This window comes from Astyanax mexicanus, chromosome 12, assembly GCF_023375975.1.
Source record: "Astyanax mexicanus isolate ESR-SI-001 chromosome 12, AstMex3_surface, whole genome shotgun sequence".
Taxonomy (NCBI): domain Eukaryota; kingdom Metazoa; phylum Chordata; class Actinopteri; order Characiformes; family Acestrorhamphidae; genus Astyanax; species Astyanax mexicanus.
In genome coordinates this window covers 48,760,697-48,784,016 of record NC_064419.1, presented here as the reverse complement: position 1 = coordinate 48,784,016, position 23,320 = coordinate 48,760,697, and the positions used below count along the sequence as shown (strand labels likewise).

The window sequence follows — 23,320 nt, the reverse complement described above, 5'->3', positions numbered from 1 at the left end:
TGAGACTATAAATACACAGTGTCAATGTTTTTTGTTAACATTTTGTAACAATTTTTATTTGAGACAAATGATGTCAGTTGACATACAAAGGTACAATACAGATGCAATGAACAATGCAATGAACAATGTTTCACTGAACACAACAAGGTACAACAATTTAAATGTTCTTAGAGAAAACAGACTTAGTATGAATCTCTGGATGTGCAACACTGCAGAGACAAAAATGTCTAAATAAAAAGGTATACCATTCGACTGTAATTTTATAAAATCTTTATTCTCAGTGTATTCTTACTTTTCAACAATACATCAGCTTTCACTATAAACTAAAATCAAAATGTACTGATACAATATGAACTTCATCTTAAAAGGGACACTATGAAGGATTTTCTTGATTATTCATATATTTCTTTTAAGAAGTAAATTTACAACTTCTAAATCTCTGCTCTGCTCCATTGAGGTGTAATACGCAGAATATTATCCATCTCAAAAATTATGAATAATCAAGAAAATCCTACATAGTGTCCCTTTACAAAGAATACACATTAGGCATAAAACAGCCACATAAAATATCTTTGCATAAACAGTATGCATAAACATAAAAAAAAAAAAATAAATAAAACCTGAGATTATTCTGGTGTGGCTTTGCCACCTATCAATACTTTGCATGGATAAAGCATGCCTTAATACCAACAATGTAGATTTTAACCACATTTACTTTGAACAACATTTTAATTACAAAACCTGTTTAATTTAATTGTGTCATTGTGAGGAACTAAGAAAGCAGTCAATTTCCTAAAGATTTTACATACTCTGTGATCAGTGTATTAGAAACTCTTACTTCGTACCTATGGTCCCCAGCCATTTTATAGGTTTTATAGATGGATTTTAATCTTTTACAATTGGTTCATGTAATAATTAGAGGAATGTGGAGGGTAGAGGGTCTTGCAAGACCAGGGTTGAGAATTTGTACACTAGAGCAGTGGTCATGAACTCCACCTGCTCTGCAAACATTTTTTTTTACCTCCTCCTCCAAAGCTGCATCCAATTCCATTAACACAACCAATAAGTGAGTAGGGACACCAATAAAATATGCAGGGCAGAGGGGATTATTTACAAATCGCAAGGCTACAGAGTGATTCAATATGGTAAACCATATGGGTACAATTTCTAGGACCATTTGTGGGAATCTGTAACCCGGCACTTTGTGATTAATTCTGGTCCTGGGAAACCCTCTGCCCTACACATTTTATTGGTGGTGTTGTGTATCTACATGGAACCTGATCTAAACAATGTCCATAACCCACACAGAGCTTGAGAGTATGCTATTAAAATCACTGCGAAGGTCAGGATAATTTTGGTATCCTATTGGCAACTTTAATATCTTGGCACATGTGTGCGACTGTGGTCTTCTTTGGAAGTCGGATGTCTCAATAAACTCCACAGTAATCGGCCCATCAATCAAATTGGAACCAGTACAAAAACGGAGGAATAGTTGAAGTGTATGCAAATCAAGTTCACTTATGTATCTCTTTAGATATCGGGCTACTAATGATTGGGATGCATTCATTTCTTCTGGGAAGAAAAGGAGATCCTTCACTGCCTTTCCTGTTGGAATTTTCTTCTTTAGGATACCGTCCAGAGCATCTGGTGGAACATCATTTGCTAGCTCTTCTACAATTGGACGCCAACACTCAATAATGTACATTGGTGCCTGTATAAGGGCCTTGTGTCCCATTTGTGATAGCAGTGGGACCAAATTTTCTTTGGTAGGAACCTGGTGACACTCATGGGCCTCAAGGGCATCTAACAAAGCATCATTTTCGACAGACTCAAAGTCTTTTAAAGCATTGAGAAGGATCTCTCTTTCTTGTGCAGAGACATACTGCAAAAATGCATCCTTTAGGCTACTTGCACTTGTGCCATACAGAACTACTTCTAGGAATGGAGCGGCCAGTTGTACAGGGAAGTAGCGTGCTTGAAACCATCCTACTACAAAAATTCTGCCAATTGCCTGCCACTCGTCACACTGATAGTCATGCCTAATAAGGGGAACTTTCACATCCATGCCCAAAGTGCATCTCTCATAAAATTCTGTCCAAAATTCTGTTAAGCAATCCCTTAAAACACCACTTCCTTCCCCTTCTTCAAGTTTTCCATTTGGAAGACGCATCTTAATGGAGACCTTGGAGTGTAGAATGGCTGGATTTTTGAAAGCATTAATCAGGTCAAGGAGACAATGTCCTCGACGAATGATTAGGGTTTCAGCTGCAGGTTCAGGATAATCAGGTACCAGTTGTTCTGAGTAAAGAAAAGACAAGGCTGGGTTTGACTAAATTTTACACACAGAGGCACTATAGGGTTAACCCATGATGTGTTTACAATGTACTTGTATACATGTTTCTTCCACAGAATGTCTTTTTGTTCTTGTGTTTAAATTATCCTTTAATGGTCACTTGCTTTAATTTAAAAGAATGGACAACTGTCCCTGCTTCATTCTTTTTATAAATATTTTGTGACCATGTTTCCTATTACCCAAACAATCTACTTTTATCATACTTTATTGTGGTCTATCCACTGTATATATACTTTGTTGAAATGGATAGTTCTGCTACTTTTCAGATTTTAACATCACAAGTAACAAAGCAGAGATGGGTTTCCCAAATCACTCATAATACTTCATAACATTTCATAACCTTGTACTTAAGAACATTCTTAACATTACAAGTGTTTGCTGAAACCCTAACATAGTCCTTCATCTCATTAGTGATTTAAGAGCTCTCTAGGCACATATGCAACTTACTAAGGATTACTTAAACGATACAGGTTGCTGCCTTTTCGTTTCACATAAAAACATACTGTTTCTATTAATGGCATCTTTATATATTCAACTGTTTTTCATCCAGGCTTAAACATTAGAATGATAGAATCAATCTGACCATACTAAAAATACACTGAAAAAAGATAAAGGGAACACTTAAGCAACACAGTATAACTCCAAGTAAATCAAACTCCTGTGAAATCAAACTGTCCGCATAGCAAGCTACACAAATGTGCATGTATCTGCACAAACAGTTAGAAACCAACTCCATGAGGGTGGACGTGCACAGATGGAGGTTATGCTCACAACCCAACACTGTGCAGGGCGATTGGCATTTTCCAGAGAACACCTGGATTGACAAATATGCAATTGGCGGCCTGTGCTCTTCACAGATGAGAGCAGGTTCACACTGAGCACATGACAGACGTGACAGAGTCTGGAGACGCCGTGGAGAGCGGTCTGCTGCCTGCAACATCCTTCAGCATGACCGGTTTGGCAGTGGGTCAGTAATGGTGTGGGGTGGCATTTCTTTGGAGGGCCGCACAGCCCTCTATGTGATCTCCAGAGGTATCCTGATGAGATCATCAGACCCATTGTGAGACCATATGCTGGTGCAGTGGGTCCTGGGTTCCTCCTAATGCAGGACAATGCTAGACCTCATGTGGCTGAAGTGTGTCAGTGTGGCCCCGCCCGTTCCCTAGACCTGAATCCAATCCAGCACATCTGGGACATCATGTCTCGTTACATCCAACAACGTAGCACTGCACCACAGACTGTCCAGGAGTTGGCAGATGCTTTAGTCCAGGTCAGGAGATCATCCGCCGCCTCATCAGGAGCATGCCCAGGCATTTTAGGGAAATTGGATCAGCCTGTAGTGTGTTTTTCCACTTTTATTTTGTGTGTGACTCCAAATCCAGGCCTCCATTGGTTAATAAATATGATTTCCATAGATGATTTTTTGTGTGATTTTGTTGTCAGCACATTCAACTTTGTACAGAACAAAGTATTCAATGAGAATATTTCATTCATTCAGATCTAGGATGTGTTATTTAAGTGTTCCCTTTTTTTTTGAGCAGTGTATTTAGTTTTGACATAGTAACCCATTCATGTCAACTGATCATCAATATTTGCGTTTGCATCATGGTGAAAATGTTCTGAAATGGACTCAAAACCATGAGCATGGTAGTGTGGGAATAGTGGACCTGACTACCCAGGGCCCGAGTAGGGGGCACATGAAAATCCAGATTTTTTTCCCGCTCACGTTCCTTGTGTATGTTCATGGATAGGGGCCCACGGACATTGACAGTAATCTAGACAGAAGCGGAGTTATTTATACAGAAATAAATCCTCTTTCCCCATGCTGGACTATGGTGATGTTATCTATAAAAATGCCCAGTTCCCTCAAATTACTGGACCCAGCACATCACTCTGCCCTTACTGCCATTACTGGGAACCCATATAGAACTCACCATTGAAAGCTGTAGGTAAAAAGATATGCTTTATAGACTTGAAATGCAACATAATTTCAAGAGCTTTTTTCTTCTGTTTTTAGTATCAGTAATTTAAATATCTGCTACTTATTTTAACTATTTATTTGCAACGTGTATGTAAATAGTTGGCTTTGTTTTTAAAGTAAAAAGGGTATTGTGAAATGCTTGTAATTTTATGAATGTTCTTGAGCAGGCTACTGTCGCAAACATTTCGGAATGTGGTGGAAGCCCTTAAAGTATCATTTTCATACAAGACAAAAAAGTTCACAGTACTCACCTGGCGTATGTAGCAGCTCAGTCATTGTAAGTTCTGGAGTTCCAAGAACATGAACAGGATGCAGCACTGTAGTGTCCAAAGCAGCTAGATAATGCAAAAAAAAAAGGTCTCAATAACCATATTTCTCAGTGCAATTTGACAATACCCTTCATGTACCCCTCCACCATTACAAGATAAAAACTAAGGCTGTCAGTTAACCAGATTAATTTAAATGAATTAATAACAGAAAAATAAATACGCTACAAAATAATGCTGATTATTGGCCTTTCTTGATGCCCTTTGACCCAGCGCATCCTTAACCATTCTGGACACTATGTTGTGACAGAGGCACAATGTAAAAGGGCTCCACAGGGGGCAATACTCACCCCTTTTTCTGACATCATTTCATCATTCAGTACAATTCAGAAATACCTCAATTTAATATTTTACTGCAATTGGAAGAAACTGTTAATAAATAACTTATTTGGAGTTATAATTGTGATTTAAAGATGTCTGGAATAAAAAGATGTGGAATTATAAGTGCATGCCTGTTATTCATTCATAAATTTACTTCTCTGATAAAAAATATTTTTAATTGTGCAATTTAAAATTCTTTTACAGCAAAATGTGATATGTGAATAATTTAAACTAGTAAATTACTGAGTATGTGATTAAGTCAATTATTTTTCTAATTGCCTGACAGAACTAATACAAAAAAAAATAATGAAACAGCTTTAAATGAGAGTCTTTACAGTTGTTAAATGTGTCATACTGCCACCATCAAAACTAAAATTTAAACTCCTGAAGAAAACTGATTTTCTATTAATTAAATTGCTGTACCTGCATAGTGCACATAGTAACAAATATCTAGTAACAATATCTAATAGCAACCAAAATGGGCACAGCTTCTGTCATCATGTATGTACCAGTGGTGTGCAGTGAGGCCCTTCTAACCCTTCAGAGAAGGGGTGACAAAAAGTGCATGTAAATAATGACATATTTTTTTTCAGGAAGTATATAATATAATTATTGTAAGTGTAAGCATTTATTTGATAAATTAACTAAAATAAAAAACAGCAAATAATTCAAAGCATTAGTTTTTCAGTTGCTACAGGACTCTTATCTGACTGACTGATTGGTACTGACCAATCAAAAATGCTTTTAAAAATGGCTTCTGCTCAGGTGCCTGTGTGGACCCTTCTCCTGATTTTGAGAAGGGTGTAGTAAAAGTCATAGGACAATCTAACCAATCAGATTCATGATTTTCACTCAGGGGGCCATGGCTGTCTAACCCCTTCTCTGTGCTTGGATGAAGGGGTTACGCTATGTACATTAATTAGTCATAAAGCGCATGCTGGAATAATTAAATATTTAGCTAACTATCATGGAAATGAGATAGATATTGTGTCATATTATATTAAAAAGCATTTTTAAAGGCTGCACTTTAACGTGAAAATAAGTAATAGGCTGCCTGACTGGTGAGTTTTATGTGTACTTAATGTTTTGGTTGCTCTGGCGTCCTGTAGGCATACAAATGAGTGATATTTGTTGAACGCCTGTACTTGTACAAAAATTAAGCATTGATTGCAGGGTCTATTGTATACTTTTGTGGTTTGTAGCTGTATTTGAGGGCTGTTTATGTGAATTAAGTTCATATAACTCAGTCAAGACAGAGAATATGTAGTTATTGTAGTATTCATTAATGGTTGGGGGGGATGGGGGGCGTGGGCAGGGCAGGGCAGGGCGGGTGGTTACAGAAGGGGTACCCACTATATTCACTGCACGCCACAGGTATGTACCATCCTGCACACTGGTAGCAGCCACATTGCTTCCAATTTTGCACAGCAATATTAATGTACAGCTAATGTATTCACCTTGCACCAATGGCTCCTGGATCCTAATGACATCTGGTATTGCAGACACATGAACTAGATTCATCACTGTGGTGTTTGAAGCATCTAGATAATACAGTCCAATACAAATAGATTCCAATAACCAACACAGCTTGCATTGCTGCAAGGGTGTCATTGTGTCATACAGTAGAATATTAACACTCAATCATTTTTACCTTGCAGTTGTGGCTCCTGAATCATTGTGACTTCTGACATTGCAGGAACATGGTCACCTACGAAAATATGTATTATAGAATACATAGAAGTCCAACATGTGTGTGAATAGCACATCTATTATAAAATAAAATACAGACAAAAAGGTAGTCTGCATTTAAGCTTTTTGAAAAACACTTCAAAAGAAACAATTACAGGGAATGGGCTATAATTACCTGTAAATCCTACCAATTAATCAATGCTTTCTTATCAAGGAAACAAGGTATAAACAGAAAAATCTCTTCCCCATTGAGCATAGATGTTTTATTTTGAGCACCATTTAAAGGATATTAAATCCCTTGTGCAAAAAACAGTTGTGACCAAATATAAATGTTCACTACTAATACAAAGTAATGTTTAATAGATGAATCTGCTTCTGCTAAATGGCAAAATAATAATTTTAATTCCTTAAGTATGTAAAAAATGAATAATTGTCATAGATAAAAGTATACTTGAGAAGAAAGCTTATAAAAGTGAAGATTTTAGTCTACATGAATGTTTTTCCCAACAGAATTTCGCAGTTTGTTATGGGCAACAGCCAAGAAATTTTTCTGTAAATATCTGCAAATTTGCAATATTGCACTGACGAACATAAAAATTTAATGTGGAGACATTCTGATGAATCACAAGGTGTACTAACCTGGCTGGTTCACTTCAAGTTCTGGCATTATAGGAACAGGGTCCACTATTAAAAGAGAGATAATACAATTCTAGTACCAAAATTAAAATAATGTTTTAAAAAAAAAATTCAAAATAGTTTTCAAATAGTCCACAGTTGTACTCACCTGGCATCTGTGACTGGAAGACTTCAAGTTCTAGTATAACAGGAACAGTGGCCACTATGATAAAGATACAAAAAAAAAAATAAATACTAGCGCCAAAACTGAAGTACATCAAAAAATAATAATGGTTCACAGCTGTACTCACTTGGCATCTGTGGTTGGTTTATTTCATGGCCTTGTATTACAGGAACAGGACCCTCTGTGAGTAGATAATGATATATGATATCAGATATATGTTTGATGAGCACCAAGATATGTGCATTTACAGACATTTAACATGACCAATAACAACTGTACTCACCTGACGTCTGTGACAGGATTATCTGGAGTTCTGGGACTGTAGGAGGCTCAACTGGAGTTTCACATGGTATGGTGTCATCTAATGATACACCATCATTCTCGCCTGCTCCAAAAATTACTTCCAGATCAAGATCTTCCTCACATCCATCACCAATTTGTTGTTCATCTTCACTGCCTGTAAGGTCAACGGTTGGCTGGGAATGTTGGTCTTCTGGGTCTTCAGTGGGTGTATCTCTCCTTACTTTTGTACAGAGATACAGTCTCAGCAGCCTTACTCCACTTTTCTCATATAACTGAATGACAGTATCTGAGCTGTTGACCTCAATTTGAGATGATTGTATTTCTGTGATGAAGGAAGCCAGCTTTTTCTTCTTGGACACCCCATTCGGGAAAAACAAACTCTCAGCACGTTCTCTAATTTCTTCCACAGTTGTCCCTTTGTCTACTGTGAGCTGTCTTGTCCCACCACCATTTATTGATTTTACTTGCTTGTATCTTTGATCTTTTGCATCAAAATCCATCCATCCAACTTCTATTCGTCTTTGCTGCTTTTGTGCACTTTTATTACCCGTCCAGAGATTTCTTTTTTTGCTGGATGGAGTGCCAGTGTCTTCATCTCTTGGGGACAGTCTACGTCGCAACCGTGCTAAAATAGACTCCTTTCTGAGTTTGGGGTCAACTGACGTGTCTGTTTGTCGACAGAATGCAACAACAGACACTCTGTCTCCAGCTTTTGGAAAGTATTTTGCAAGGTCTTTGTCAGCCATCAAAGGGATTACAGACGTATCGATCTACAGGAGAAAAAAAAACACACACACACAACAATATACCTCTTAGACCTTGACCACAGTAGTAAAATATACTCTGGACAACCAATAAAGTGACATTCAAACAGCCTGTCTAAGGCCCAGTCCCATTTCTCCCCTTTGCCCTACCCCTCAGTTTTGCACGTTCACCCCAATGGGTAGGGTGTTCCAATTCTTGTTAGGCTCAAGGGGTAGGGTGAAGTGTAAGGGATATATAGCCCGACAAAAAGAGATTTTTCTGAGGTACACTTCAAAGAGCTAGGAGAAATTGGCAAGTGTTACTTAGGATAACTGTTATATTACCATAATCTAATGCAGGGGTATTTAATTAGAATTCAGTGCCTTCCAGTTTTCCAAAAAATTTTGTCAGGCCGAAGTCTGGACCGTTGTCATTTTTAACTTGTGTTATGATTCAGAGCTATATCCTGTATACTGAAGAAGCCTAGTACTTATGTCAGTGTTTTATGTCATCAACAAATCAAATAAAAAATTATATTTAGTATATTTTAACAATATTTATTGTTTTAAATAGGCCTGTCACCAGTGTTTGGAATAACGGCGTTATAAGTAACGGCGTTAGGTAACGACGTCATTTTGTCAGTAACGGGATAAAATAATTAATTACTTTTCCTGTCGTTACAACGTCGTTACCGTTACTGGTGATTAAAAGCGGTGCGTTACTATATATTGATATACTAACAGTAATCGGAGCGGAACCCTGCACAGGCTAGTGAGGAGTAACAGGTGTTACACCAAGAACTGTGACCTTTAGAGATCTGTGACTCCAGGTGTAAACAGGTAACAGTTCTCGGTGTAACACCTGTTTAACTTAACCTCTTAATACACCCTGGCCCGCCGGCGTTACTACAGGACACCCCTCACACACAAACAGAGCATATCAGCGCGTACCTCAGAGTCCGGGCTTCAGAACCCCTCCAAACATCAGAACATCCATCAGTCCAGTCTCCAGTAATCCTCATTATATACGAAAAAATATTATAACGTTAAACTTTAACGGTTTATTTTAGGAGTTTCGCTTTGTTCTACAGCGATAAACTGCTTCAGCCGGAGAAAAAAAAAATTGGTCTGGGCTCGGCCAATCAGGTGGCGAGTTATGCGGGACAGAGGTGGTAGCCAATCAGAGCCAATGTTTTTACACGTGTGCCGAAGCACACCAGTGACACTCCACACAAACGGAGAAGAGACAGAAATGCCGAATCAGGAGTAAGATAATTTAATTTAATAGATGTAAAGCACTTTATATAGTGTAACTGTTTACTTTTGCTTTATTTTTTTTTTTTATACAAAATTTTGTTTTTTTTAAGGATTTTATTTTGCTCTGCTCTGATGTGCAATAAATATAAAAAGTTATGTACAAACACTTTTCTGATCTACTCATTTCAACTGACTGTGAAAACTGTTTTTTTTTTAAAATCCTTATTCTTTTTTTTTAACAGTAACGCAAATAGTTACTTTCCCTGGTAACGAGTTACTTTTATTATAGAGTAATTCAGTTACTAAATCAGTTACTTTTTTTAACAAGTAGTGAGAAACTATAACTAATTACTTTTTTTAAGTAACGTTCCCAACACTGCCTGTCACAATAATTACATTATCGACTTATCAAACAATAAATGGAAATACCCTCAATAATTTAACTTATCGAGTCTATTACTGTAAATCTGGATGTCAACTTTGATTAAAAATGCTATATTTATTCTATTTTATTTTAATTATATTAGATTAATGCCTGCCTGTCATGATAATTACATGAATGATAAATCATACAATTTAAGGAGAAATGTTTGCTGAACTTGGCCAAAATATCAGCTTTGTTTAAAAACAGCAGTTGTTTTTTTTAAATATATTATTACTGTTAGTATGTTTTATAAATATAGTACTTTAATTTCTTTTTCTGGTGCGCACCATCTGAATCAGCCTTTCTCGCTTTATTCTCCTGCAGCTTCTTACTGTGTACTAGTAGAGTGTGCTCCGCTCTCCCGCATCTGCACAGATCTGGGGTGCGTTTCCCGTACAACGACGGAGCCTAGCATTGAACTAACGTGGTACGATGCATCGTTCAACTAACCAACATCTGAAGTACGACCGTTTCCCGAAACCACCGTACTTTGTTAGTACAACAGAAGTCTGAACTATGTTGGCTTGAACGACAGTGGCCATAATTATTAATTGTAACATACAGTGTTACTTTTAAAAACCACACACATTTGCAATTACAATATTTTTTTACATTAAAAATGTATATACATCACCATACTGAGTGAGTCTTATTCATATTAGACCTGAGACTTGTTTTACTCAGTGGCTCAGCAGAGTAAGCACTTGCGACGGTGCAGCGGCCGGTGTTCCTAGCATTGAACTAACGTGGCACGATGCATCGTTAAACTAACTAAGATCTGAAGTACGAAACCATCGTACTTTGTTGGTACCACAGTCTGAACTATGTTGGTTTGAACCACCGTGGTCTTAACTAAGGTGTTAACAGACATGTTCGACCATACTTTCCCAGCAGGAAACAGGCAAAACTCACAATCTTTAAAATATTATGCCACAAATATGTTACTAATGTATCATTTAGGCTATTTATATTGTAATTATGCCCACAACATAAACGGACAACAATACAATTAATAAAATAACAATGAACTGCAAGTAAAATCTACACAATAATTATATATTAATTATTATTTGTAACAGACAGTGTTACTTAAAAAAACATACACATATTTGCTATTGCAATTTTTTTTAAATAAAATATACACATCACCATTCTGAATGAGTTTTATTAATATGAGACCTGAGAAATGTGTGTTACTCAGTGGTTCAGCAGAGCACCTACGACGGTGGAGCGGGCGGTGTTCTGTCGAATTGTGCAACCCATCGAGATGTGCTACTCAACACATTTTTTATTTATTTATTATTTTTTTATGGTAATTCTGTTCTTCTTGGGTGCATTAAACAACCAAAAACCCCTTGCCATTATTTGTCTCAGTATTAGAACTGCGTAAATGACAGCTGATAATAATTAACGTAATAATAAGTGAGCAATGAAAATATATACGGGTTATAATCCCCCCTAATAACTCTAAACTGTCTCCTGATGTTTTGATTCAGGCTGTTCAAATATCCTACCGAAAGCATGTTTAAATATGGGGCTTTTTCTAGCAATTTTAAGTTTAAATATGCACAAGGGTAGCACGGTTTGACAGGGTAGCAAAACTCGTCAGAACACCGGATGGAAGCCTAGTTCGAATCACAGTCGTGGCATACATATTTCTACTTAATTCCTGTGATATATATTATTTAACAAAGATATCATTTGTTTAGGTCTAGAGACTCACATGTTGTAATGGGTAAATGATACATTTTCTTTATTCACACTCTGCCTGGCCCTGTTACCTCCAGAGGAGTAATTAGCTAATTCAAAACACCTGCTTATTACATGTCTCTATATTTTTCACTTTTATTTTAAGACACATTTTACTTAGTTTTTTCTTGTTATGAATATATTATTAAAAGACACATTTTTGCCTACTGTATGGATACATTTGTTTCCTGGTTACAAACAATGTAAATATACCCTCAAAGGTCCTTAAGGTACAGGTGTTTACGTTAAAGCCATTTTAGAGTATCATCCCAGTGACAGTTTGGTACCCTTATTCAGAGAGTGCACATAGCACATTGCTTAAAAAAATACATAAAATTCATAAACGTTCACAGCACAAGTTATCTTTACTCAAGAGATGCCTGCTTGAATAATTGACATACATCTTTCCAAGACTGTACAATACATTTTAGCTAAAGAGCACTTCAATGCACTTTGTTCACTACACTGAATTCATGTTTGCCAAATAAAGCTAAATGTTAAAGACATACATTAAAAATGGGCTTTATCTTACATTTTCAAAATACATTTGAGTACTAAATTTGATTATTTTCCCTGGGCGCACATGGGTAAAAGTGAAGTGGCTCAATAAATGTAATAAACATAAACATTAAAAAAATTATTAGGTACACTTGACATCTTAAATCCTCGTGCAGCAATATTAATGTGATTTATCAGCATTTTGACTCCTACCGTCCATCGTCTGCTCTAATCACCAGGAACTAAACTCCTAACGACAGGTCTAGAGCTGTAGTTGGAACGACGCAGCTGAACCAGGATAGTTGCGAGCATTCGCTGGAACTTGGGTCGCACTATGTAAATTACTAACGTGGTTACCTCCATAGTTCCAGTTAAGCTTTTGGGAAACACCTGCGTCGCAGCTGCATCGTCCAGACTATGTAAGTTGCTAACGTACTTAGCAACGCTTTTGGGAAACGGACCCCTGATTGGCTGAGGAGAGCGTTTGGTGATCTTACAACACACATGATTAGTATGTGAGTTTACTGCGCTGCAAAGCACGTAAACCGTAAAGACAATAAAAGTTCCGCCGCTTTAAATGAACACGGTCAGAATGAAATCCTTGTCTGTACTTTATCGGTTTGGGTCTGCATTGGACAACGTCTGGGTTCTGACCCGGGCCGCGGTCAACCTATTACTGACCTCTGAAAATGTGTAGCTTCAATGTTTATGGCCATTTTATTCAAAACCAGTGTTGGGAACCTTACTTTAAAAAAGTAATTAGTTATAGTTACTCACTACTTGTTAAAAAAAGTAACTGAGTTAGTAACTGAATTACTCTATAATAAAAGTAACTCGTTACCAGGGAAAGTAACTATTTGCGTTACAGTAAAAAAAAGTGAAAAAGCATTTTTACAGTCAGTTGAAATAAGTAGATCAGAAAGGTGTTTGTACATAACTTTTTTATATTTATTGCACATCAGAACAGAGCAGAATAAAATCCTTTAAAAAAAAATTTTGTATTAAAAAATAAATAAAGCAAAAGTAAACAGTTACAGAGAGTGTCACTGGTGTGCTTCGGCACACGTGTAAAAACACTGATTGGCTACCACCTCTGTCCCGCATAACTCGCCACCTGATTGGCTGAGCCCAGACCTTTTTTTCTCTGGCTGAAGCCCATGTTTATCGTTCTAGAACAAAGCGAAACTCCTAAAATAAACCGTTAAAGTTTATAATATTTCTTTTCTAAAAGCACTGCTCGGATATGAGGATTACTGGAGACTGGACTGATGGATGTTGTGATGTTTGGAGGGGTTCTGAAGCCCGGACTCTGAGGTACGCGCTGATATGCTCTGTTTGTGTGTGAGGGGTGTCCTGTAGTAACCCCAGGCGGATCAAAGAGCGTGTTCACAGACCGAACCGTCTAACAGCTCTAATTCAGCTCTAATTCAGGAACCGTACATCCGACAGTAAAACGGGTTGCAGCTCCGTAATCCTGAGAGTCAGCAGGCTGTCATTGATATATTGAGCCTATAATTATTCATAAACACAGCCAGATATTAATTATGATATTTTTCTGGCCCGCCAGCGGCCAGGGCGTGTTAAGAGGTTAAGTTAAACGGGTGTTACACCGAGAACTGTTACATGTTTAGACCTGGAGTCACAGATCTCTATAGGTCACAGTTCTTGGTGAAACACCTGTTACTCCTCACTAGCTTGGGCAGGGGTCCGCTCGGATTACTGTTAGTATATCAATATATAATAACTCACCGCTTTTAATCACAGTAACGTCAACGGCGTTGTAACGACAGGAAAAGTAATTAATTATTTTATTCCGTTACTGACAAAATGACGTCGTTACCTAACGCCGTTACTTATAACGCCGTTATTCCCAACACTGTTCATAACAAACATAAAGAAATCGCTAGTAGCACGTCTTGGTAGGTAGGTAGCTAGCTAAACATCCCATTTCACCTTATATAGTGCAACAAAAAAGCTTAGCTCCCCATCACAGACGAATTAAGGGTAGGACAATACTAATTTAACTGCTGCATTACCTGACCCTCCTTTTAAAGATATGCACTAAATTTAGGATATGAACTAAAGCCCTGTAGTTAGGTCACTAAACTCCACTGCTATCACATCAGCCCGGCAGGGTCGCCTACAGGTTCTTAACCCTCCTGTTTTGTTCTGGGTCAGATTGACCCAGAATATCTAGGAGTCTGAATATCTAGGAAAAGCAGTTAAAAGTATTTTCAGTATGAATCTTCTTCTGCTTGTCTTAATTAGTGTAATCAACATATAATATGGAAATGGTTAATCTCAAACATTTGAAACCACCCCCTGCAAAATTGCAGTGTTGTGTAAAACTATTGTGCTTTATATATTGGTCACTCAAAAGTAATAAAGTAGTGAAACATTAAAAAGTTTGAACATATATTTTTAAATGATAAATAAGTGAATATACAGAGGTAAGGAACACCATTGCACTAAATATTGATAGAATAATTAGTAATGGAGTTATTAATAAAACATTCACACTGCTTGTTAGGATTTTTTTTTTGTTTGTTTCTTTTGGATAATTGAACATGCACCGGGTTAAACTGAGCTGGGAACACCATTGCTGTTCCTGAGAAATTCACATAACAGGAGGGTTAAATAGTTGTCCCAATTCTTAGGGAGAGGGTTCCTTTGAAAAACAAAGGGGGTACAAAAGAGAAATGGTATTTACTTTGAAACTACTGACCTTTTCTTTCTCAAGTTGTTGTATGCATTCCTCTTCAATGTTTCTTTTTCTTAAGAAGCTCTTCATCCATTCTATAAACACAAGTAGACTGTTACTGCCAAAATAAAATATCCAATACATTACCATTGTTTACTGATACTGATATGGTTTCAGTAACTGTTTGCACACAACATTCATTGAAAGATTACAGGAAGCACACTTTTCTGCACATTTTGTAATTTTTTTAAAGAAAGCTGGTATTGCCATACTTTTTTTTAGGTGTCAGCAAAAAACAGATTGTTCAACAAACAGTATTTTACAAATAATTTAAGAGAAGTGCAGTTTTATATGTTTGTGAATATCTGGAAGAAAAACGTTGGTAAAAAAAGAAAAAAAGCTGGTTAGAAGTCAGCAAGAAATGCTGACTTGATATGCTGTTGTCTACACTGTCTCACATAGATGGCAGTGTAGTTTTGAAGGTCTTTGTATACCTGTCCTAGTACTGCCAGTAATAGTTTTTAGCTGTGTTGTCATTAGCTGTTAGCATTTTCTACCAATAAAATGGAATGCTAAATTACTAAACTTCACATTGTTGCTTTCCTGCCTCAGGCTCCTTGTGTCCTTCTTTGAAATAAAAGCCTGCGTCCCAAAACATTTGCAATTAATAGGGGTGAAAACTTGTTTATTAAAACAATATAAAACATGAATATTTTCTATTCTGTATTTCAGATATATGAAAATAATTAACCCAAAATATGACATTTAATCGAATAAAGAAAGTTAATACTGTAAGATTTATGCCCGGCATGGTCAAGTATTATCAAATTTAAATAAAACATGCTGATGAAATGGGTAACCAGCTAGCTTGCCAGTATAGGGTATGTTTTTACCTGGCTGGCCAGCTTTTTAACTACATAGACCATCTAAACCAGTTAGCAAAAGTGGATAGTTAAGCGTCAAAATACAGAACTTACCTTGAAATTAGGGTTAACTTGAACGCTAACCGTCTTTGTGGACAAATAGGAATTATATATTCGCTAGCTAGCTAATGAAATTCACAATTGGAAGCATTTGGCTTCTGGCTAGCCACAAGTTTCTAGCAAACGCTACCTGATGTGGGGCTCGGCTCGGCTCGAGCTTGAACCTTCTCAAACCACGAGCGGACGCCAGTTGGTCACAAAACACTCAGCACAGCATAAACATAAAATATGAGCAGGCGTGCTTCAAAGCATTTGATAAAATAAACGTCTTTAACTTACTTTCATCATTGTATGTTGCCCGGTCTGGAGAGAACAACGCCTGTGTTGCGAATGAACTGGAAAAAAAAGGCTGGGGGAACTTTTTTATTTTTGCATGCTTTCAAATCGTGAGCACGAACTGAAAAATCGTTCACTCGAATTAAAGTAAATCGTGAGCACGATTTAAATAAAACGTGAGCACGAATAGCAAAACGTGAGCACGATTTAGAGAAAACGTGAGCACGAATAGCAAAACGTGAGCACGATTTAAAGAAAACGTGAGCACGAATAGCAAATCGTGAGCACGATTTAATTATTTTTTTTATCCACGGCCCCTCCGGGGCTCCGTACTGATCTCTTTTACTCCAGAAGACATACGGCTGCTCAAAAATATCATAATTTAAAATGTAAAAGGAAGCAGAATTGTTCTATTTTCCTGGAACTGATCATGTTTTGCTCTAAATTTTACTTATTATTGAATAAATAGACTTTAAATATATTCACACCTAAGATCTCATCTTTTCAAAAATGGTTAGACTAGAGTGTTTATGAGTTAAAAAACATAAGAATATTGATGATTTGAGTTCATTACATGGATTATTAATTATTACTTTGAGAAAATACATGGAGAAACAGCATCAGGCGGAGTTATTTATTTATCTTGATAATCAATAATCACACCTCTAGGATACATGTAGATACTAAAAACCTGACACTCAGAGCAGCCTATACCTTTCAGTATTTTAATCAGAACACACAAAGAAAACATATATATATATGCAAAAATGTCATTTTTTTAGTCAAAAAATATCCTAAAAAAATGTTACTACTTAGTAAAAATGTTCAAGTAAAATAAAAACTATATAAAGTAGTGCGCACACCATAACTAGCTTTAGTTTGAGTAAAGCAGGTAGTTTCACACTTTTTCTGTGAACACTTTTGAGTCTTTATTTACTGATATTATTTGCTTTTAAACATCATATAAAGGTAAATAATATTGGTTGGGGAAAAAGCAAAATGCAAGTATTTTTTAATTGTGATAAAAGTCCCTTTTTTCATGTGGTCATGTGGTTTACTCAGAGACCCGAGAGTGAATAGAGTAAATACAGCTGATTCTGTGTTTTGAGCAAATAATTAAAGTTATAATGGAAGAATAAAACAAGGAACTTTGAAGGAGATCTTCACTCTTTTTTAGGTGTATTTCTTAATGGGTTTCTTGTAGATTTAGCTTTACTGCACTGGGATATAACCATTATCTTTAGAAAGAGTAAGCTACGCCCTTTCTAACCTTTCTTAATTTTTTTCAGAGCTGTTCACACTAAGAAAAGTAAGAGTATAAAGGTTGTCTCTGGGGCTGTACCTTATATTGAGGTACAAAAAAAGTACCTTTCAGTAAAAGTCCTTTTTTGTACCCATGGTTTTTGTGCCAGTAAAGATTATAAAGATTATAAAACATTATCATCAACTAAATATGGCTCAAAAACTTGATGATACAAAATTGTCTGGCTTTCAAAAAAAATGTGCAATTAATATATATATATATATATATATATATATATAGGTTAAATGGTACGAATTTGTACTTATTGCTGTTAGGAAAGACTTTGTACTTCAGAGGGAACACATCTGACCCTGTAAAGACCAGTATTATACCTTTGAGGGTACAATTATGAAGAGTTTACCTTTGAGTACAAAAAAGTACTTATATCGTACCTCTTTTTTAGAGTGTAGTATTACAGTGTTTTCCCCCAAATACTACGACGAATGAGAGTGTAAAAATGTTTCTTAATACTCTGAATAAAAGAAATCTGCTGCTGCCGTGTTGGTAGAAAGTTACTGGGACGTTCCTTTAGGGTAAATCTAATTTTAAAATAAGTTTCTAAAGGCAGTTAGCAGTATCAGTGTGTGATTGAGCAGCTCCAGCGTGGCTCTGCCGTCATTAACAGCTGAAGTAATGCTTCCGTGCACTTAATTATCGGAAATGAAGTAAGTCACAGTCTTCAGGACTGATATGCAGAGATGTCATTCAGAGTCGAGCAGATTTCTGATAAACCCGTCCTCTGCGGTTCTGCCGTTCCATGTTCCGGTTCTGTGTTCTGTAGCGTTGGTGAGGTTGTACAACTGGCTCTGACTGATGGGCGAGAAGAAGAGGAATTACACGCTGACTGACGTGTGAAACGGCACACTCCAATCACGAGCCGCGTGACCAATGGGTCACGCTTTATAATACAGCCCGCGTTTTAGAAGGTAACTCACCTACAGTCCTACAGGTACTCTAACTGTACACATACAGTACAGGCCAAAAGTTTGGACTCACCTTCTCTTTTTCAATGCGTTTTCTTTATTTTCATGACTATTTACATTGTAGATTCTCACTGAAGCATCAAAACTATGAATGAACACATGTGGAGTTTTATGTACTTAACAAAAAATGAGCTGAACCTCCACAGTCACCGGACCTGAACCCAATCCAGATGGTTTGGGGTGAGCTGGAGCACAGAGTGAAGAAGACAAAGGAGCAACAAGTGCTAATAAACACCTCTGGGAACTCCTTCCTTCCTTCCTTCCAGACTGTTGGAAAACTTTTCATTTCAGGTGGCCACCTCTTAAATGAAGCTCATTGAGAGAATGATGCCAAGAGTGTGCAAAGCAGTAATCAGAGCAAAGAGGGCTATTTTGAAGAAACTAGAATATAAAACATGTTTTTTTTTTCAGTTAAGTACATAAAACTCCACATGTGTTCATTCATAGTTTTGATGCTTCAGTGAGAATCTACAATGTAAATAGTCATGAAAATAAAGAAAACGCATTGAAAAAGAGAAGGTGTGTCCAAACTTTTGGCCTGTACTGTGAATAAAGTACAACCAGGAACAAGAGTTTAACAACTAAATAACTTTCTGGAACTTACCTTACCTACATACTTTCCCAACAATTATATATAAATCAGTAAATACTAAATACAAACTAAATACAATTAAATATAGATAAAAGCACCAGAGATCCTGCAATGTCCCTAAACTTGTGGTGCAATTTCCATCTAAAATAATATATAATCATTTTTTCCTTTGTTCATGGCAGTTCAAAAGCTTCATTCCAGTGTAAACTCCAGACAAAAAGGGGGCAGGCTTTATTATGTAGCATACAGTGTTTTACCATTGTTACTTTAAAAGTACACAGTACTTACTCTCTTAGTACACAGTACTTATTAAGTAATTACTCAGAAACAACAGGGAGCGGGCTGTATTATGTAGCATACAGTGTTTTACCTTTCTAAAAGTACACAGTATTTACCCTCTGAAATGCGGGCTGTATTATAAAACGTTATTGACGCATTATATGAGAAATAATTATAAATAAACTAACTTTAACCCCCCTTATCCCCCCGTACCCCGCGTTTTCCCTCTCGTATCTGAAATGTAAAGTGAATGGCGTTCAGAGCAGCGTGGAGGAAGTAGAGGAAGTGAGCTCTGACCTGAATAGATGCGGCGCTGCAGCAGCACTTCAGTGTATAATGGTAGGTTATGGCCCTGAGCGCAGGACGCGTTTGCTGAAGAGGCATCTTTGATGTTTGCTCTCCAATTTGTTACAAATGCGTTTCTTGTTTGAGTTCGGCTCTGCTCTCCTAAAGGGGCTCTGTCAGCAAACAGATTAATAAATTAGGAATATCATTATCATTTTTACCCTCTTCGCTACAAAAATACACAACATGGAAGTGTTCCACCGGCTCCGGCTAAACAACCACTCAGCAGTTTACTGAAGCCTGAGAGATGCAGGCTAATGTGCTCACCAGCGCCAGTTAGAGAATTGGGTTTAGGAGTTACAGTTAATACAGTAAATTAATGAGCACGACTTTTACTGGAATTACTGGAAGTACAAACAATAATCTAATAATCAAACGAATAAAAGACGTAACAATAGAAAGGGTGCCCCTGTTGCTTCCTGTATCCTGGATATAAGATGATATAAGATTGAGAGGGTTGGGTTTGGTGGAGGTTCTACAGGTTCTGTATGGATCCTGCAGCACATTTAACCACAGATGTTGCTACAGCTGGGCCTGTAGATCCTGTAGCTCTACACTCGTAGGTTGAAGCTGAAGCTGCAGAGTCCCAGCTGCTCCATAAATGCTGGATTGGTGATAAATCAATAATCTGGAGATCTGCAGGACGAGGAAAAACAGATACAATATCTCAGCACAATATCTCAGAACCTCTAGAACTCCAATAGATAGATAGACAGACAGACAGACAGATATAGAGAAGGAAAAGCAGCTAAGAATATAGTAGAACCTCTAGAACTCCGACAGACAGGCAGGCAGACAGACAGACAGATATACAGAAGGAAAAGCAGTTAACAAGATCTCAGAACCTCTAGAACTCCGACAGACAGGCAGGCAGACAGACAGACAGATATACAGAAGGAAAAGCAGTTAACAATATCTCAGAACCTCTAGAACTCCAATAGATAGATGGACAGACAGTCAGGCAGAGAGACAGACAGAAGGAAAAGCAGTTATCCAGATCTTAAAACCTTTATAAATCCGACAGACAGACAGAAAATCAGGCAAACAGACAGACAGACAGGCAGACAGTTATAGGGAAGGAAAAGCCGTTAACAAGATCTCAAAACCTCTAAAACTCTGACAGACAGACAGACAGACAGATATAGAGAAGGAAAAGGCTTTAACAAGATCTCAAAACCTCTAAAACTCTGACAGACAGACAGACAGACAGATATAGAAAAGGAAAAGACATTAACAAGATCTCAGAACCTCTAGAACTCCGAGAGACAGACAGACAGACAGACAGATATAGAAAAGGAAAAGACATTAACAAGATTTCAGAACCTCTAGAACTCCAAGAGACAGACAGACAGACAGACAGACAGAGAGAAGGAAAAGGCTTTAACAAGATCTCAAAACCTCTAAAACTCTGACAGACAGACAGACAGACAGATATAGAAAAGGAAAAGACATTAACAAGATCTCAGAACCTCTAGAACTCCAAGAGACAGACAGACAGACATACAGACAGATACAAGGAAAAGCAACTAACAAGATCTCAGAACCTCTAGAACTCCAATAGATAGATGGACAGACAGTCAGGCAGAGAGACAGACATGAGGAAAAGCAGTTATCCAGATCTTAAAACCTTTAGAAATCCGACAGACAGACAGAAAATCAGGCAAACAGACAGACAGACAGGCAGACAGGTATAGAGAAGGAAAAGCCGTTAACAAGATCTCAGAACCTCTAGAACTCCGACAGACAGACAGACAGATATAGAGAAGGAAAAGGCTTTAACAAGATCTCAAAACCTCTAAAACTCTGACAGACAGACAGACAGACAGACAGATATAGAAAAGGAAAAGACATTAACAAGATCTCAGAACCTCTAGAACTCCAAGAGACAGACAGACAGACAGACATACAGACAGACAGATAGAAGGAAAAGCAACTAACAAGATCTCAAACCTCTAGAACTTCGACAGACAGACAGCTATTTGGCAGGCAGGAGGAAGGAGTGAAATTAGACAGTTGGTGTGGTGTAAGATAGCAATGAGCATCACAACACGCTTTGCGCAGGGTGTAAAATAAGATCCTGAGCGTGTAAGAGAATGGGTTTTATTGAGATTTATATATATATATATGCTCTTTTTCCAACTCATTCTCCCTCTATTCCTCTTCCTGTCTCTCTCTCTCTCTCTCTCTGTTTTTAATGTAGGAAGGTTTAGGGGTTCAATAAAAATCCTCTCTGGTTCTGGAACACTCTCTGCTGCTCTGTGGATGCGGTGGGTACGTATACGAGCGCTCAGGGAGACGTAGCATCGCTTATTTTCATGAAATAAAGCTGAGTTGAGTCTCAGAGACAGGAGCTCTAAAGAAGCCGGCTCGCGGGATGCTGCAGAAATACCGCTTTGTTTTCATTTTGTTTTCCGTGACATTTTACAGCTGAATAAGTTCGTACTACGGTACTGTGATGGTACTCTACTGAACGAGGAGGAGGAGGGGAGCTGGGTTTAGCCAGTTCAGATCTGGAGTTATCGCTCTCACTATATATAAAACATTTTCAGGAGTAATGTCCCGTCCCTCCTGCGCTCTAGGAGCGGGACCCGGGCGAGGGGCAGGGAGGGGGTAGTAATTCTGTTGGAGGTGAAGAATAGCAGCGTTGATAGTTTGACACTTCAAAGTAGTAAATGATGATTCTGGAGCTTTTCAAATGCAGCGCATTCATTTTACATGCTCCTGTAGATACTTCAACACACACATAGTATACACACAAAGATTCAGTAGAGGGGAAACCCCAGAGATTACCTGTAGTGAAGTCAAACTCTTAACTCTGATTCAAACTGAATCAATTCATTTGAATCACAAAGTTTCAACTCACTGCTTTGAAGTTTGTATGAAAGCGTAAGAACTAGTGGTGTCAATCGATTAAAATTTTGTCTAAAAACATTTTATCTTGCAATTTGTTGATGCAAAAGTTGCTATGACATCTGGATGGATGGATGGATGGATGGATGGATGGATGGATGGATGGATGGATGGAAAAGCCATTAACAAGATCTCAGAATGTCTAGATAGATAGATAGATACCAGTTCTTTACCATAGATAGATAAGCCATTAACAACATCTCAGAACCTCTAGAACTCCAATGGATGGATGGATGGATGGATGGATGGATGGATGGATGGAAAAGCCATTAACAAGATCTCAGAATGTCTAGATAGATAGATAGATACCAGTTCTTTACCATAGATAGATAAGCCATTAACAACATCTCAGAACCTCTAGAACTCCGATGGATGGATGGAAGCAAAAGTCGTTAACAAGATTAGGACCTCTAGAACTCCGATTGATAGATGGATGTATAGAAAGATCTCACAAGATCTCAAAACCTCTAGAACTCGGATGGATGGATGGATGGATGGATGGAAA

The 23,320-nt window shown here is 37.5% G+C and overlaps 1 protein-coding gene across 2 annotated transcripts; it reads right to left on the bottom strand.

The window, feature by feature from the left end:
* Positions 1 to 21: 21 nt before the first annotated feature.
* Positions 22 to 16,694, bottom strand: LOC125806136 (uncharacterized). Of its 2 annotated transcripts, XM_049486037.1 has the most exons (9): positions 15,169 to 16,694; positions 7,753 to 8,542; positions 7,597 to 7,650; positions 7,455 to 7,508; positions 7,310 to 7,354; positions 6,633 to 6,689; positions 6,439 to 6,522; positions 4,586 to 4,669; positions 22 to 2,298 (listed from the first exon to the last, which is right to left on the bottom strand). In XM_049486037.1, the coding sequence occupies exons 1-9, from the start codon at positions 15,292 to 15,294 to the stop codon at positions 1,283 to 1,285; spliced, it is 2,310 nt and encodes a 769-aa protein (XP_049341994.1). In that variant the 5' UTR covers positions 15,295 to 16,694; the 3' UTR covers positions 22 to 1,282. The 2 variants fall into 2 exon arrangements, with proteins under 2 accessions (XP_049341994.1, XP_049341995.1); XM_049486038.1 differs by lacking the exon at positions 6,439 to 6,522 and having other exon boundaries at positions 15,169 to 16,693.
* Between the last annotated feature and the right edge of the window lie 6,626 nt (positions 16,695 to 23,320).